The sequence below is a fragment of the Battus philenor genome, unplaced genomic scaffold (genome assembly GCF_028537555.1).
Source record: "Battus philenor isolate CCGP_79_NKW_IND1 unplaced genomic scaffold, ilBatPhil1.0.hap1 SCAF_14, whole genome shotgun sequence".
Lineage (NCBI taxonomy): Eukaryota > Metazoa > Arthropoda > Insecta > Lepidoptera > Papilionidae > Battus > Battus philenor.
Window position 1 is genome coordinate 11,712,227 of NW_027181676.1, and position 14,863 is coordinate 11,727,089.

Genomic DNA, 14,863 nt, shown 5'->3' on the forward strand with positions numbered 1-14,863 from the left:
TAATAAAGCTGATATGTAAAATGTTTGACGTTTAAAACGTTATGCATTGAGTTTGATTGACATGAAAAATGACAAAAAATTAGTTTCTTACATACTGTAAGTTGTAAAAACTTCGGAGTTGTATGAGTGGTATGAAAAATATACTTTATATTTTATAATAGAAGGCGTTTCCGAACGCGACTGGACACACAAAGTGTACAGAGACAGATTATAAACGATAATTTATTTTAGTATGTAGTAATCCGAAATTTAAAAACAATTTTCTTTACTATATTATTATATGGTTTTTATTTTTTCTGAAAACATTTATTTTTGGTTAGGGAGTACCGTGCATTAATTGACAGTAAAAGAACTATACATTCACCTCTAAATTTCTACACTCATAATCAATCATCTCGTATGTAACTCACTATTTACATTACAGAGAGACTGTATACATATTTTTGCTTATTTAAATTTTGTCCGAGTAAATCCTGTATCCTGGACACCGTGTTGACTTCCTGCCCGTGGCGTAGTGCTCCATCGCCCGCATAAATTGCCCCGATTTGCGATAGCCCACACCGCTCGCGTTCTACCGTCTCGTTACACAATCAGATCCTAGCGAAGAGAATTACTAGTCATTTTTAAACGCTGTAAATACAAAATAGAATAACTAAACACTAGCTTTACAATAGACCATTTAATAAAAACTACTAAAGGTAAAACTATTAAACCTGTTGTAGTTTTAAATTTTCGTAACGTTAACTGGATAAAAATGGCACATGCGTTAAATCCGCTTGCCACATGTTTCTATGCAAACTTTAATTAAACAAAATATGATAAGCAGTTCCAGACCGCTGCTTAGCGGCCTTACTGGAAATCTCTGGAGTAGGCTTATGATGATGAGGATAGAACCTTGCTAGAAAGAGACTTTATTACCTCACTCTAATGTATTTTCCACAACCAAAGCTTCTTCACGAGTCTAGTGCGAGTATTTTTACTATGGCTTCCGTTTTCAGGGACATCTCGTTCACCCCTATCTTCGTAGAGACAAGGTTTTTTACAAATTTGTTTTTTACTTCTATTTTTATTTTTTTACTCTTTTTCTTTCTGTCACAATCTCACTCATACATTCCTCTATTTCTCTTCACAATGTCTCACATTCCCCTTGCTTGCTTCTTCTTCTGCGTTTGCGGGTCCTTAGTCTCCATTGCAGAACCTTAAGGCCCCAGCAGCCATCTATTCTTCGTGCCATGCAACGTATAAAAGCCTTTTCCATAATTTAGTAATATGTAATAACTCCTGACAAATGTGCCTTCGATTACTCGATTTCTAACAATAACTGATGCCTTTAAGACACGCCTAGGCAATTATGGGCCCCTAGGTAATTATGTATGATGTCATCTTCGCATATGGCACCTAAATTTGAGCTTACGTTGTGGCGAGAGCGAATCCGCTTTATAATTTAAAAGTCACTTTCGTCGCGATACCGTTACTGCTGTCCAACTGGCCGAGAGGTAAGCCGACGAGGAAAGTCGACAAAGCAAGACAGATGGCCCGGCGACTGTTAATTTTATGGTAATGGCATCACAGCGCGTGTGAAATGGAACATCTCCGACAGGGTCGGATTGGGATCGCGTCGAAAATTGGGACAATCTGCAACAGACCTCGTTTCCGAATGTACTCTAATGTACAGTACGCGTTCATATGTATTTATAGATGAAAACATAATTAGCAATTTGTAACATTCCAGCTATCCTAACACAATTTGTTATTTTAATAGTCTATCGTAGTCCGAAGTAAAAATGTTGAATATACAGGACGATTTCCTACAAGTGTAAAAGCTTTAAAGTGTTGCTCATTTGTCAGCAAAAAGTTTTTATACCTACATCCAATCAAACTGTATAAAGTGATCACTCTATATACATTTATTTATTTTTTCTCTTTGAATGCGAAAGGCTAAACTTCTAGCAGTACAAAGTCTGCAGACAGATAGTAAACAATAATTAATTTTAATATGTAGTAATCAGAATTTTATAAACGCTTTTCCTTACAATACTATCATTATGTAATTTTTATTTCTGAAACCATTCGTTTTTAGATAAGGTTATACACATTAAATATGCTTTACCTTCTTCTTTAAGCCTTTATGCCTATAACTAACCATGACCCTATATTTGACGTTTTTTTTTTCAATTCTCATTCGCAATTTTTACACTTTTTTGTATCCATAACAATCTTACTCGTGCCACAACGCTAATAAAAATAAATCGCCGAATTAATCTAACCATCTTCGCATTTTGCGCATAGCAACTCACGTGACGATTATTATATATATATAAGATTGGCAACCACGATTATTATACGTAGTAATTGTAAGGAACATTATTTTTAAACTAATACACTTGTATTATCGATAATGTAGATATGAGCCGGTAGACTGCGTGGTGGATCGACGACATAATTAAGGTCGCGGGAAATTGATGAATGCGGGCAGCGGAAGACCGGACATCACGGCGATATTTAGAGGAGACCTATGTCTTGTAGTGAGCGTCTATCGGTTGAAAAGGAAGAAGAAGAATGTGGATTTGTTATTTTAGTTATTCTTACAACAGTGTATAGTACAGTCTCTCGGACAGATGTCGCTAGTCGCGTCGGCACGATTGTTTTGAAAATTATACACGAAGCGACTGTTAGTTGTAAGACCACAGAAAAAGTAAGAAAAGGACAAATATATAGCTACTTCCGCTATGTAGCAGTAGTCGTGCAATGAAGTGCAGCCCTCCAGCCCGCTGATAAATCCGCATGCGGCAAACAATGCGAATTACACAACTACAATCGTTAATTCACTCAACACGTGTTTCACCCCTCCACGAGGCATTCTCAGGAGTATTGTTACACCGAGTGCCAAACACCGAGACTCGGTTTGCCGCATAACCATTTATCAGCGGGCTTGCAGGCGGTACAATTCATTGCACGACTACTGCTACATAGCGGAAGTAGCTATATATTAGTCCTTTTCTTACTTAGGATGGACTTCTGCAAAGTAACGCCTGAATATATTAGACCACAGAAAAAGGTTACAAACAAAAGACTGATTCTTTTTATAGAAAAAGCATTATTCTAATCACGAAGCAGCTACTGTTTGAACACATGATGGGTATGTATGAGATACAATATATAGTCCCTGAGGATATGACGATGATGTCTTCAAAACTGGACTTATACATATTTTCAAAAGCAATGAATCGTGTAGTAAACTAGCGTACAGAACTAGTGTGAACAAGTAATAAAGATTTATGTCAGTCAAGTGCGATTAACGACTCAAGTCTGGATCGGTTTTCTAAAGCAACATTGGTAAAGTCATTTAAAATTTGATTAGGTAAAGAGAGGAATCGTCAGTGGAGGTGAACGCTAAAGCATTGCAAGGACGCTTTGTTAAATCTGCTAAGAGAGTCGTCAGCCCCGAGAACCGTACCTGACTCCTTTTCTTTACAACGCGATGAACCCGATAGCCGCACTGTGAATTCCTGGAATGCTACAGTTGTTGAGTCGCTTGGAATACATTGTTGAGAACTTTCTAGAAAGACGTATATGGTAGAAGTACTTACATTGCCGAGGAAACCGCTGTAGGGCTGTATGGGTGGGGGAAGAGCTGGAAGGTCGGGCGAGCGACGCGGGCTACCCGACCGTGACTCCTCCGTGTGGCCCATCTTAGTTGACATACATTCCTGCAAAGAAACGTGTGAATTAATTTTAAAATATCTTTATTCAAGTGGACAGTTTCAAATGACAATTTCATTTTACTTTTTGATCACAGTAGTACATTATATCAAAGTATTGGCTTTTTGAAGGCGCCTTTAGCCTTTACAAAAGAAAAAATAGCATTACTCTATTGTAAATGTGGTACTGCAGAAGAATTTTGTAAGTGTTATTGACTCAGCACCACATCTTTATTTTTTACTAGCTCAAAATGGAGTAGCGATCGTTATTTTCTTTTAAGTCACATTAAGCGTAAGACGGTTTTTGTTGATTTATTGTCTAAGATATGTAATAAAGGATTGTAAAAAAATGAATGGTGAAGTACTGAAAAAAACTACAACGTTTTAGATTTAATTACTTCTCCATGTCTTCTCCCAGCGCTAACGCTTTCCAAAGTGATTGTAATGTTACCTAAGTAATAGCAACCGACCAAGTTGAGGTTCGGTTCTCTTTTTGAGTCGGAATGCTAAACGGATATTATCAACGAACGACAGCCCAAGGCCTTTCCGAGTGGGCCCCCCGAATCAAGTCATCCCATGGAGCGTCCGCCCATGACCTATGACTAGTATGTAACGACACAAGCCCAGACTTCCCAGGGATCCTACGAGCTTCAGTACTCGTCTATGCTTAGCCTCCTTGAACCCACAAAATCTACTCGGACAGTAATATAAGTTACTAAAAAAATTAAAGTTATATCGCGTATATTATCCATAAACGTCAACATAATTGAATAAGCTGTCAATTGCGTACAACCAAATTTAAAGATATAAATATTAATTAAGATTCTATAAGTTCAATCCGAATAACAGTAGAACTGACCTAACTTGTTTGAAAAGTAAATCACGTCAGAGACGATATTTTTGAATTTAATTTTGTGCATAATGGATAAAGATCAGAACGGTCCACTTCCTAATTGCAGTTGTGCACTTTTCGTGACCCGGTTGATGTAATTTTTACATAAAACAGCAGTTTCGATAAAGTTTTATAGCAGAATTGTTTAATTACTTCCTTGTGCAGATAACAAAAAATATAAAATATGTTTCAATTTTTAAAAATATAACAACGACCTTTTTTATCTTTGACGATTGTTGTTTCATGGTCGTCATCATTTCAGCATTAAAACGTTCACCGCTGGACATAGTCCTCTCCTAGGGATTTCTACGATTTTCAAATTCATAGAAAATAATAAATAAATATTTTTTTTTTTATTTACAATATTTTGACTATTTGTATACATGTATATGTATGCACAGATTCTACATAAACAAAAATAATATTCTAATCAAAAAATCTTATTAACGGCCATTTGTTTGTGTCGATATAGATGCAAAAAGTTTTATTGGTTTCTCAAAAAATTATTATTTTTTAATAACCATGAAGAAATAGTTGGATTCGGTATATTCGATTAAAGAGATATTGCTAAAGATATAATGCTAAGAAGTATTGTATATTTAATATACAAAGAAATTGATTTTATGTATTTCCAAGAATGCATAGCTCATCTGTCAGCAGAAAACTTTAAAACTTTTAAGATCAGAAATATGTTACAGAAATCTTATTTAATCTAAAAATCAAAATAAAATATAGCACGCAGTAATTCGAATCAGGTAAAAGTTTTTTATTGCTACACAATCATTACGGTATTTATTAATATTATAATTAATAATTGACAGCAAAAAATACGTTCACAATTAAAGCTATTGCACCTGTAACCAATCATCAAAATATTCTATCCAAGGAATCTCATTAACACCCATTTGCATTTGGCAATTTATCAACATAGTTACGAAAAAAATTTTTTATTTCCTATATATAGTAAACCACAATATTTATCTTTTATTATCCATAGAGAAAATGGGCTTAAATTTGTTTTTTTTTTGCATAGAATTATAATGTAAAAGATATGTATATAAAATACATAGAGAATGATATTTAACAGTACAAGTATAATAGTTTAAAATTAACATACGGAATGTATTAATTACGCGTTCAGAATTGTAAATGTAGTGTCTAGACGTTTTGTGATAAGATTAAATATGAATTAGACAACTTTCTTATGTGGGCTAACAACAATAGTTCGGGTTAACATGGTAGCGCTAACTAGAAAAACACGAAACACGATTACGGATGTGTTTTGTGCTGTATGGTTATTAGAAATAAACGGTTTGGTGTCCGAGGTCGTTTCTTCACCTCGCGCACCAAACGCGTTACCGTTGGAATGAAATCGTTCTGTTCTCACTCGAATATCGATGCAATCTCGATGGAATTAAAATGATAATGAAAGCTTTAAATATATTGGTTTAGTGTGTTAATGACGGAAATTTGTCAAATTGTGGTGAGAGTCTATTATTTTTACAAATATACATGTTGATTAGTTATAGGTATAAAAGTTTTGGAGGGGCGAATATACAACTATTTTTCAATTAATCAATGTACAGAAAACCCTATTCTAAAATTGATACTTTCAGAAATAATAATTAATGTTAATGATAATATAGTAATAAAAACGGTTTTAAAATTCGAATTACTACAGATTAAAAGATAATTATTGCTTTTTATATGTCTATACAGAATTTGTACTGCCAGCAATTCAACAGAAAAAATAATGGAATTTAAATTATTTCAGAGTTAGCACTTTATATAGACTGTTTTTTATATTTATATGGCACCCGCTATTGGGGGCCTCTCGCACCCCCGTCTATCGGTGAGACAGGGTGGTTTTATTTTTTTTTTTTTAATTTTTCACACACTTTTTTATTATCAATGTCTCATTTCATTCATCATATGATCTTTCTTTCTGTTCCTTCACTCCACAATTTTATCAGTCTTTCTCTTTCGTTCTTTTTACCATTCATCCACCTCAATTACTACATTCTAGGTTTTTTTTATTTACTTATTACATTAAATCTCGCTTTGTTACAGCTTTTCTTTTCATTATTTACATATGTTTATCACAGTTTTGTGCTTTATTTTCCTTATTTCAATATTTAATTTACAATTAAATTTAATTTCTTTCCTTATTTCAATGCTTTTTTACTATTTGCATTTCCTATTCGATAATGTTTAAGCCTATAATTACATTTCATGCCTTACTGTAGCTGCTTTGACTACCTTATGACAGTAGCAATATAGACTGGTTGGGAATAGATAGAAATGCTTTTAAGCTTTTTGCTGACGTCCACATATATACGTATACACACATATTGGCAAAACCAATAGTGATTGAAGAAGATGTATTTACATATGCAAAGAGTATTTACAATTTACACGACCCTAACACAACGGCAGCGACCACATCATTGATGGCGTCCGGATTCAAAGAGAAAATAGAGCACCTATTGCGTAGTAGCCAAAAGTACGAAGCATGAGCGCTACATATACAACCTTATAAATTATTTGCATCTGTAACCAATCACCCTATATATAAATATATTGTGTGTGACAATCACTGTGACAGTAATAATCACGGTGGTGTACAAGATTTTGTATGTTACAAACATTGGATATCACACTAAATGGACAGAGCGTTTCATATAATTTGTTAAACAGTAATTCCCAGCAAACTGCATCCGATCAATAAAATCTTATTTTTCTTCTGGAACCACGAGTAGTTAGTTTTGTTAACTTGTACATTACACAAAAAAGCTTTGAGGAAAATACACGAATGTGATAATTGCAATTCGCACGCTGCTTAGCTTTTAAAGCCTTCCATTGAATTCTTGTTCTGACAAAAATCATTACAGCGTAATTTGAACCTTATGTATTATTTAACAAGTTCGTTTTTCACCTTGAACGTCCAACGCTGCGCTTGCCGGCCCGTGATCACTTCTCCAGAACCTTAATGCACCAGCAGCTACAGGTTCAACGCAATATACGCGTTATATTTAATGATTTTAATAAAATTATAATAATACTAGGATATAAATTTAACACCGATTAAAGTAATCATTCACTTTGTTATTCAAAAAAACGAGAACCGTCGATATAAATATCATAAGTCATTTGTCAAATCGAAGACAAATTTAAAAATGCAATAAACTTAATTATAATCACAGATAATAAATAAATCAACCTCTACGCCGCGAACGGACTTTATTTTTATTATCTACATGAATTGTAATATGATATCCGTTCATAAATTAAAGAAAAAAATCGGTTAACGTTCTCAATTTTACGACTGTGTTGCTCTCTCAAATATTAATTTTTAATTTTACTACAATTAAATTATTAAAATTTATCTATTGTACGAACTTTTTCTATCGCAATGTAAATGACTATTTAGATAAGAGGTCTTAAAACCTTGCTATATAAGAATTAATAACAGTTTAATCAAAAATTGTTTATTTCTTCCAATAGTTCACAGTTAATTTATAAAATTCACAATAACTGCCGGATTATGTGAAACGTGTAACATTATGGTATAAAAAAAATCTAAAACTGAGTAGGTTATATAACGCTAGGTTTGACACTTGTCATTTATCAGCGGGCTGGCGGGCGGTGTACTTTATTGCACGATTACTGCTACAAAGCGGAAGTAGCTATATATTAGTCCTTTTCTTACTTAGGATGGACTTCCGCAAAGAAACGCCTGAATCTATTAGATACATATAGGGTGTTTTATAAGCCAACGTCAAACCTAAATCTACAAATTACTTCTTTTACTATTACTACAAAAGTTTTTATTTGATAACATTTTTAGTTTAATTTTACAGTGAGTAACTGAAACCGTGAGTGAAGTAATTATTTCTATATTTTATATTTAATAACGTTGAAATTTGGAAAATACTGCGATAGACCCTCACTGGAAGGCATAAATCGCCACCAAAGATCATCACGATGTCTTACACTTCCCGCAAAAGTGATACTGTTATTAATTTAAAATGCAATACATTGTCTGTTTCTTGATTAATTATTACGAGAACCTTTTAATATGTTTTTTCTGTTATAACCATAATTTTGGCCAAAATTATGTACGCCTGCAACAGACAAACATATTTAATTTTTTACATTGTTATATTAAAGTAATGTAAACATGTATTGATGTATTGAAATAAATAAACATCTGTGGTACGAGACACGAGGCTGTGCGTTGACAGGTCCGGACGCATTGGCGGGAAATGCGGCGCGAACCGATCGCGGGAACGGAGGGAGGGCGTACGTCTCGCGGCGTCAAAACAAGTACGCGAATGGCAATTATTACAGCAGTGAGCCGACACGCAATGTCGCATCACATCGCCTACGCAACTACGATTAATGTAGGAGATAAGTTGCGAATTCTGATACACTGTTAGAGCCTTTAAAATTGTATCGCTGTTATATATTGTGTGTATTGTTTCCAAGCGAGTACGTTTCATAGCTTAAAGTATCAAGGGTCCAGTGATCTGTTGTAAATTAAACAAGTATTAAAGACATAGTAAAATTACCCTTATTTAAAAATGGATTTCCTCATAGATAAATTTATTTCAATCGAAGATTTTTTTAAAGAGCGCAGAGGCAGGTAACGGCGCTTTGAGGCTCCTTGAAAAGCCTCTGCACGAGCCGATCATCATCATCATTTATTCCTATGTCCCCAAGATGGGACAGAGGGCGTCCAAAGTACGTAGCCATCCCGAGCAGCCGGCTCTTACAGATGTTAGAGCTCGAGTCGCTACGTACCACAATTTAGCCGAATTAGAAGTTTTAACCAATGTAATGTTACGAAGATAATTTAATAAATACATTGATTGGTTTAAAATTTTTAAATGGTGATTGGATTGGTATAAAAGCTTTAAAGATGTGAATGTATAGTTCATTTGCTGTCGTTTGATATATCATGCACCCTGTCAAAAAATCAACGGTTTCAGAAATATATAATAAAGTAATGCGTAAAAATCATTTTTAAAATACAAATTACTATATGTTTTTTTTTATATTAATTGATTAATGTTTACTATCTGTCTCTGTATATTTTGTACCGCCAGAAGTTATTGGCTTGTTGCACTCCGATCGAAAAAAATATGTTATTGTATGATTATTAGAGTGATCACTTTGTATAGGTTTATTGGTAAATGGTGCCGATTAGGGCATATTCCCTCTAGATATCTTTGGGGGAGGCCTATGCCCTGTAGTAGGCGTGTATGGTCTGAAACGACGACAACAAAATAATTAACAATTATTATAGAATTGTTAAATTACTATTATATTTTATTATCCTTATTTTCGAGAATTATAACCCAGGTTTCTTCAGGGGGAGGGTCCAAATCTTCGCTGTTCATGAGGTAAATTGGTGGTCAAAAGTGGACAAGTAAACGTTGCAAAAAAAAGTTTATTTACAGATACATTTTGTGTTGCAGCCTTGTATGTCTGTTTCGAACGAGTATTTGAAAACGTTTTTTCCTGTTACAGGCATTTTTTTTTAATATTACAAAGATAAATTTAGACTAATGACAACTCCATGTTTCTAATACATATCACGTGCATTGTGTTTCTTAACGACATAAACAGTCGGTCGCTGTTTCCTTTTGTTGTCCTTTTCCCATGGTTTATATTTCGACACACTCCGACTCATATAGTTCTAAATGATAACTGCAGTGGGCCAAATAAGGATAGTAGATTGAAACGTTTGATACAAGACGTATGACTCAATACTGTACAATCTCTTGATCAGATGTATACAGATGACATGACATGGGAAACAGGATTATTATTATTTTTATTGTAATACCGTAAAAGAGTTATTATATGGCCTTTAAGGTTCTTCAGTGGAGATCACGGATCAGTAAGCACATCATAGGATATTCGCCGACAAGATGTACTTGTTAAAATCATTGGAAGCTGCTGAATGCATAAGCAAGGAGATTCAACAGCAGCTTAAGGTGGCAGCATGTGGACCACGTAACGCGCAGAACAGCTGGTCACTGAAGACTTAAGTTTCTGGAGTAAAGACCACGGCGGAAAAAATACAGAGTGAGACTTCCACGCGCAAGTTGAACAGACAATCGTATTAAGACCGTTAGAAGACGCTAAATGTAATCCGCTTCCAATCGGTCCTATTGGAAATTTATGAAGGAGACCTATATCTAACAGTGGACTTCGTATAGCTGATTTGGCTCTATCAAATTCGTTAGTTGTCGAGCGGTTATAGGCCAGCTGTAATGGATTGAATCTTACCGTCGTAAGTAGTTAGTTCAACTCCCAGGATACAATCTTACATAATCCACACATTGTGTATTAATTATCTAGGATTACCACTGCTCAGAAAATTCCCAGAAGATGAACAGCAGCGTCACTTACGTACCAGAATACCATCCTTCGATTGCCAACCCGCCTGCCGAGCGTGGCGATTATAGTATATCTTCCCAAAGAAATCTTTGAGGGAAGCCTATGCGTTGAATTGGACGTCTATGGGCTAAACTCATTGTCAATGAATTTAGTACAGGATAAACTACTACAAAAGTGTGTGCTTTTTCATGCATAAAATTTGAATATTTCCTTAAATAAAATGCAGTACAAAATTCTACTACAGTGTAAATGACTTTTAAGTCATTATAAATATTATGAATTAAGGATAAAATATTTTTCTTTAAAGGAAAAAATAACGCGAAAAAAATTATGACGTTTATAGACCAATATAATGTCAGTAAGAGTGGCACAAACTTTTAGTATATAGATATAAAAGCAAACGAACCCCACACTGGTCGTACAGATAAAGTAAACACCTTTTTGAAAAAAGTGAGCCTGGTTATTATGACGTTTTGCCGCCGGGCATTATAATCGATTCCTATCTCTACTGTTAACAATTGATGACATTAAAGCCAGAAATTAGGAGAAAAGGTCCAGAATAAATCAATAGAAGGAATGTGGTAAATCATTATGATGAAGCTAAATCAAACAAATCTATTGTAACTCGGCAAAAATTAATAATTTAACTGGAAGGTGATATTGCATCTGCCATATAGCCCTGACTTTGAGATTTCCATGTTTTAGTGTCTTAAGTTAAAAACGAGAAAGGACTGTTAAAATTACCTCTTAGCGTCTTTTTGATCAGAAGTGACAAAATTTCTGCAGCAACGACATTATGTCACAACTCTTGTAGTTATCAAATTTTCATGAAACAAAATGGCGCCGATGCACTATAGTTAATTGTAAATAGACTTTAATAAAATATATCACGAATTTTTATATTAAATACGAAGCAAATTTTACCCTAACCTTTTGATTAGCTTGTCGATGAACTTCCCCGATACGATAAAGTGAAGAGTTTTAAAAACTTTTACATAATTTTTAAAACGTGATCAGAATAAATAACGAAACATAAATGCAACGTTTTAAAATTTATCACGGTGACAAAATTTAAATATACGTACTTTCACCGCGTGATTAATCGCCATCTTTAAAAGCATTGACATTTTGCATCTGTAGCAATTATTATTAAAAAAAAAAACGATTTATATTAACTTTTTGACACATTTTTAATTCGACTCGCGGTGCAGTTCAATTGAGATTTATTTGATAAGAACAAATAATTGACTGAATAATATGTTTTTTTTTAAATTGTCCATGGCGGTAATTTTAATCCTTATAAAATTACCGCCCTAGACATTTTTTTCTTTTTCTATTTGGCTCACAATGTGTGATATAAATATTAATCATGAAATAACTAAATTATATAAGAAAACCTAAATAAACTTGTATAATTCCTAAAACATAGTAAACACAACATGAATACAGAATTTGAGTAGTTAATATGTAGGATTATTGCTTATAGATGTGAAAACTTTAAAGTGGTGATTGTACTATAGCTTATTTGTCAGCAAAACTCTGTAAACCTTTTACACGTATTTCCAATCACCATGTATAAAGTGATCACTCTGCAATGTGTTACATAATTTTTTTTTATTAGAATGCGACAGTCCAATTATTTCTGGCAGTACAAAGACAGCAGGGAAAGATAGCTATTAATAGTCAGTCATACTGTAATATTCCGTTATTTCTGAAACCATTGATTAACGGATAGGGAATACTACACATTAATTGACAGCAGAGATATACATGAAAGCTATCAATAATTAAGAATAATTAAACCTTTAACTGTAGCTTAACCCGATGCAAAGTAATAGGCCACAAGAACTCACGAAATTAATTACAATATACATTAAAAACATTACGGGCTTTTCATATAAATGCAGTTTCTATAACAGTCAAAGTATATGCTTGTTAGATTAAATGAAAATATAAGTGCATTTAAATGTTATGTTTAAGGTTGACAGAATTTAAATAACAAAGCGTGTATCTAGGTAAAGGTTGACATGGTTCAGACGGGTGGTTTAGACACTTAAACAAAACATGTTACCCAACCAGCGCGTCCCCCATACCGCAAGGTAATCCAGTGCTGCGTACATATACTAGCATAGCAAGAGCTGACACTATTCGCCTGTTATATATGTTTAGATTGTTTTAAATATACGTTTCTTCAATCTTCATAATAAACAGCGGTGAGTATATGTATAGATTTAAGCTCAAAAGGAGTTCCTAGTACATCTGTGAGACAGCGGTGGACTAGACCGTGGTGCAAGCAATCACTTGCTGTCACGTGTATGGAGGGTTGGCTTGTGCAATGGAAATGGACACGACTATTACTTGCGGCAGCATCGCTTCCCTTTTGGAAGAAGAGAGCCGCGACACTTGCGGTTTTGTTCCAAGTTAATAAGTGATGTAGTTAAGCTTAACAAAACCGTGTATGGAGAAGACATTGTAATATATTCAGTAACTTAAAACATTGATAAGAAATTTTAATATAGAAAAAGAAAAAGTTATCATAGTATTGTATAAAATAGTCAATTTAGAATATAAATTATATAGAGTTCCAGAAATGAGGCGAAGGATGGGAGACGATGCGTAAATATAATGTAAATGGATGCTGTGAGAATGATAGAAAATATGAAGGATGAAAGAGGGTGGAAAGAGAGTAATTGGATTGAGCGTAGAAAATGAGATAAAAAGAGAGAGAGAAAAACCAAAAATGACAAAGGGGAACAAGAGGCCCCCAAAACGGGGGCAGAAAAAAATTAAAAGAACAAAACCGAGGAAATCAGCGTCCTCTGCCTACCTTATTACAATATTGCAATCGCCAACCCACCTGCCAAGCGAGGCGATTATGGTATATCCCCAATTTATATCCTTAGCAGAAGCTCAAGCCTGCCTGCAGTGAACGTGTGTGGGATCAAACGAAGACGACGGGTATTTCGATACCCGACAATGATTTTCAGTGTTATAGACTAATGGAATAAATAAATTAAGCATATACATATACAGCGTGATTGGTTACATTTACAAATGTGATGTTTAAGGAGACGAATGTTTAGCTTATCGATACATGGTACACCCTATTCCAAAAGTTAATTGTTTTAAGGTCCGAGTAAGAATTTTCATTTTTTTATTTTACCTTCTTCATAGACAGTGAAAAAAGCCATATGAACACAATTCTTTTTTTAAAAACAAAAATTAAGATACAAATTAAAAGAAACTCAGTCCAAAAATAAAATACTCATAAGATAGACAAGAACAACCAACATAAGAGCATTAAAGCACGTCCAAACCATGGATGTATGTAAACGCATCTTTAGCTCCTTATCACTAACCATCATTGATATACAGGATGGCTGATTATAGGTGCAAAAGCTTTAAAGAATTAAATGTACAACTCATTCGCCGCCAAATAATTTATAGTACACACCCAATCCCAAAAGTCAATGGTTTCAGAAATAATAAAAAGCGTAATGGCAATATAGAAAGAAAAAGCGTTATTAAAATTCGAATTACTCCGTAATAAAATAATTATTGTTTACTATCTGTTCCTGCAGACTGTACTGCTAAAAGTTGTTTATTTGTCGCTATCCAATAGAAACAAATATTTTCACACCTAATTCCAATCACTCTGGAAAAGAAAACAAACTGAATCAATTAAGTAATATAAATTAAGTAGATTATAGTTTAATAATGAAGTCGTCCACAGATATGTCACATTCTAGACCTATCACAGTAAAACATAGATCGATTGGTATTCCTTTCTATCTCGATTAAAATGAAAAGGATAGCACAGATTCTCTGCACCTTTAAAGAGTACACTGGATAAAGCGGCGTA

At 34.0% G+C, this 14,863-nt stretch overlaps 1 protein-coding gene across 1 annotated transcript in view; it reads right to left on the minus strand.

The window, feature by feature from the left end:
* Positions 1–14,863, minus strand: part of LOC137918431 (leucine zipper putative tumor suppressor 2 homolog) — a 144,657-nt gene that overhangs the window by 112,317 nt on the left and 17,477 nt on the right. The window contains exon 2 of the mRNA XM_068761234.1: positions 3,591–3,710. Within this exon, the coding sequence (XP_068617335.1) occupies positions 3,591–3,704 (114 nt within the window). The 5' untranslated portion in view covers positions 3,705–3,710. The remainder of the gene's footprint in view (positions 1–3,590; positions 3,711–14,863) is intronic.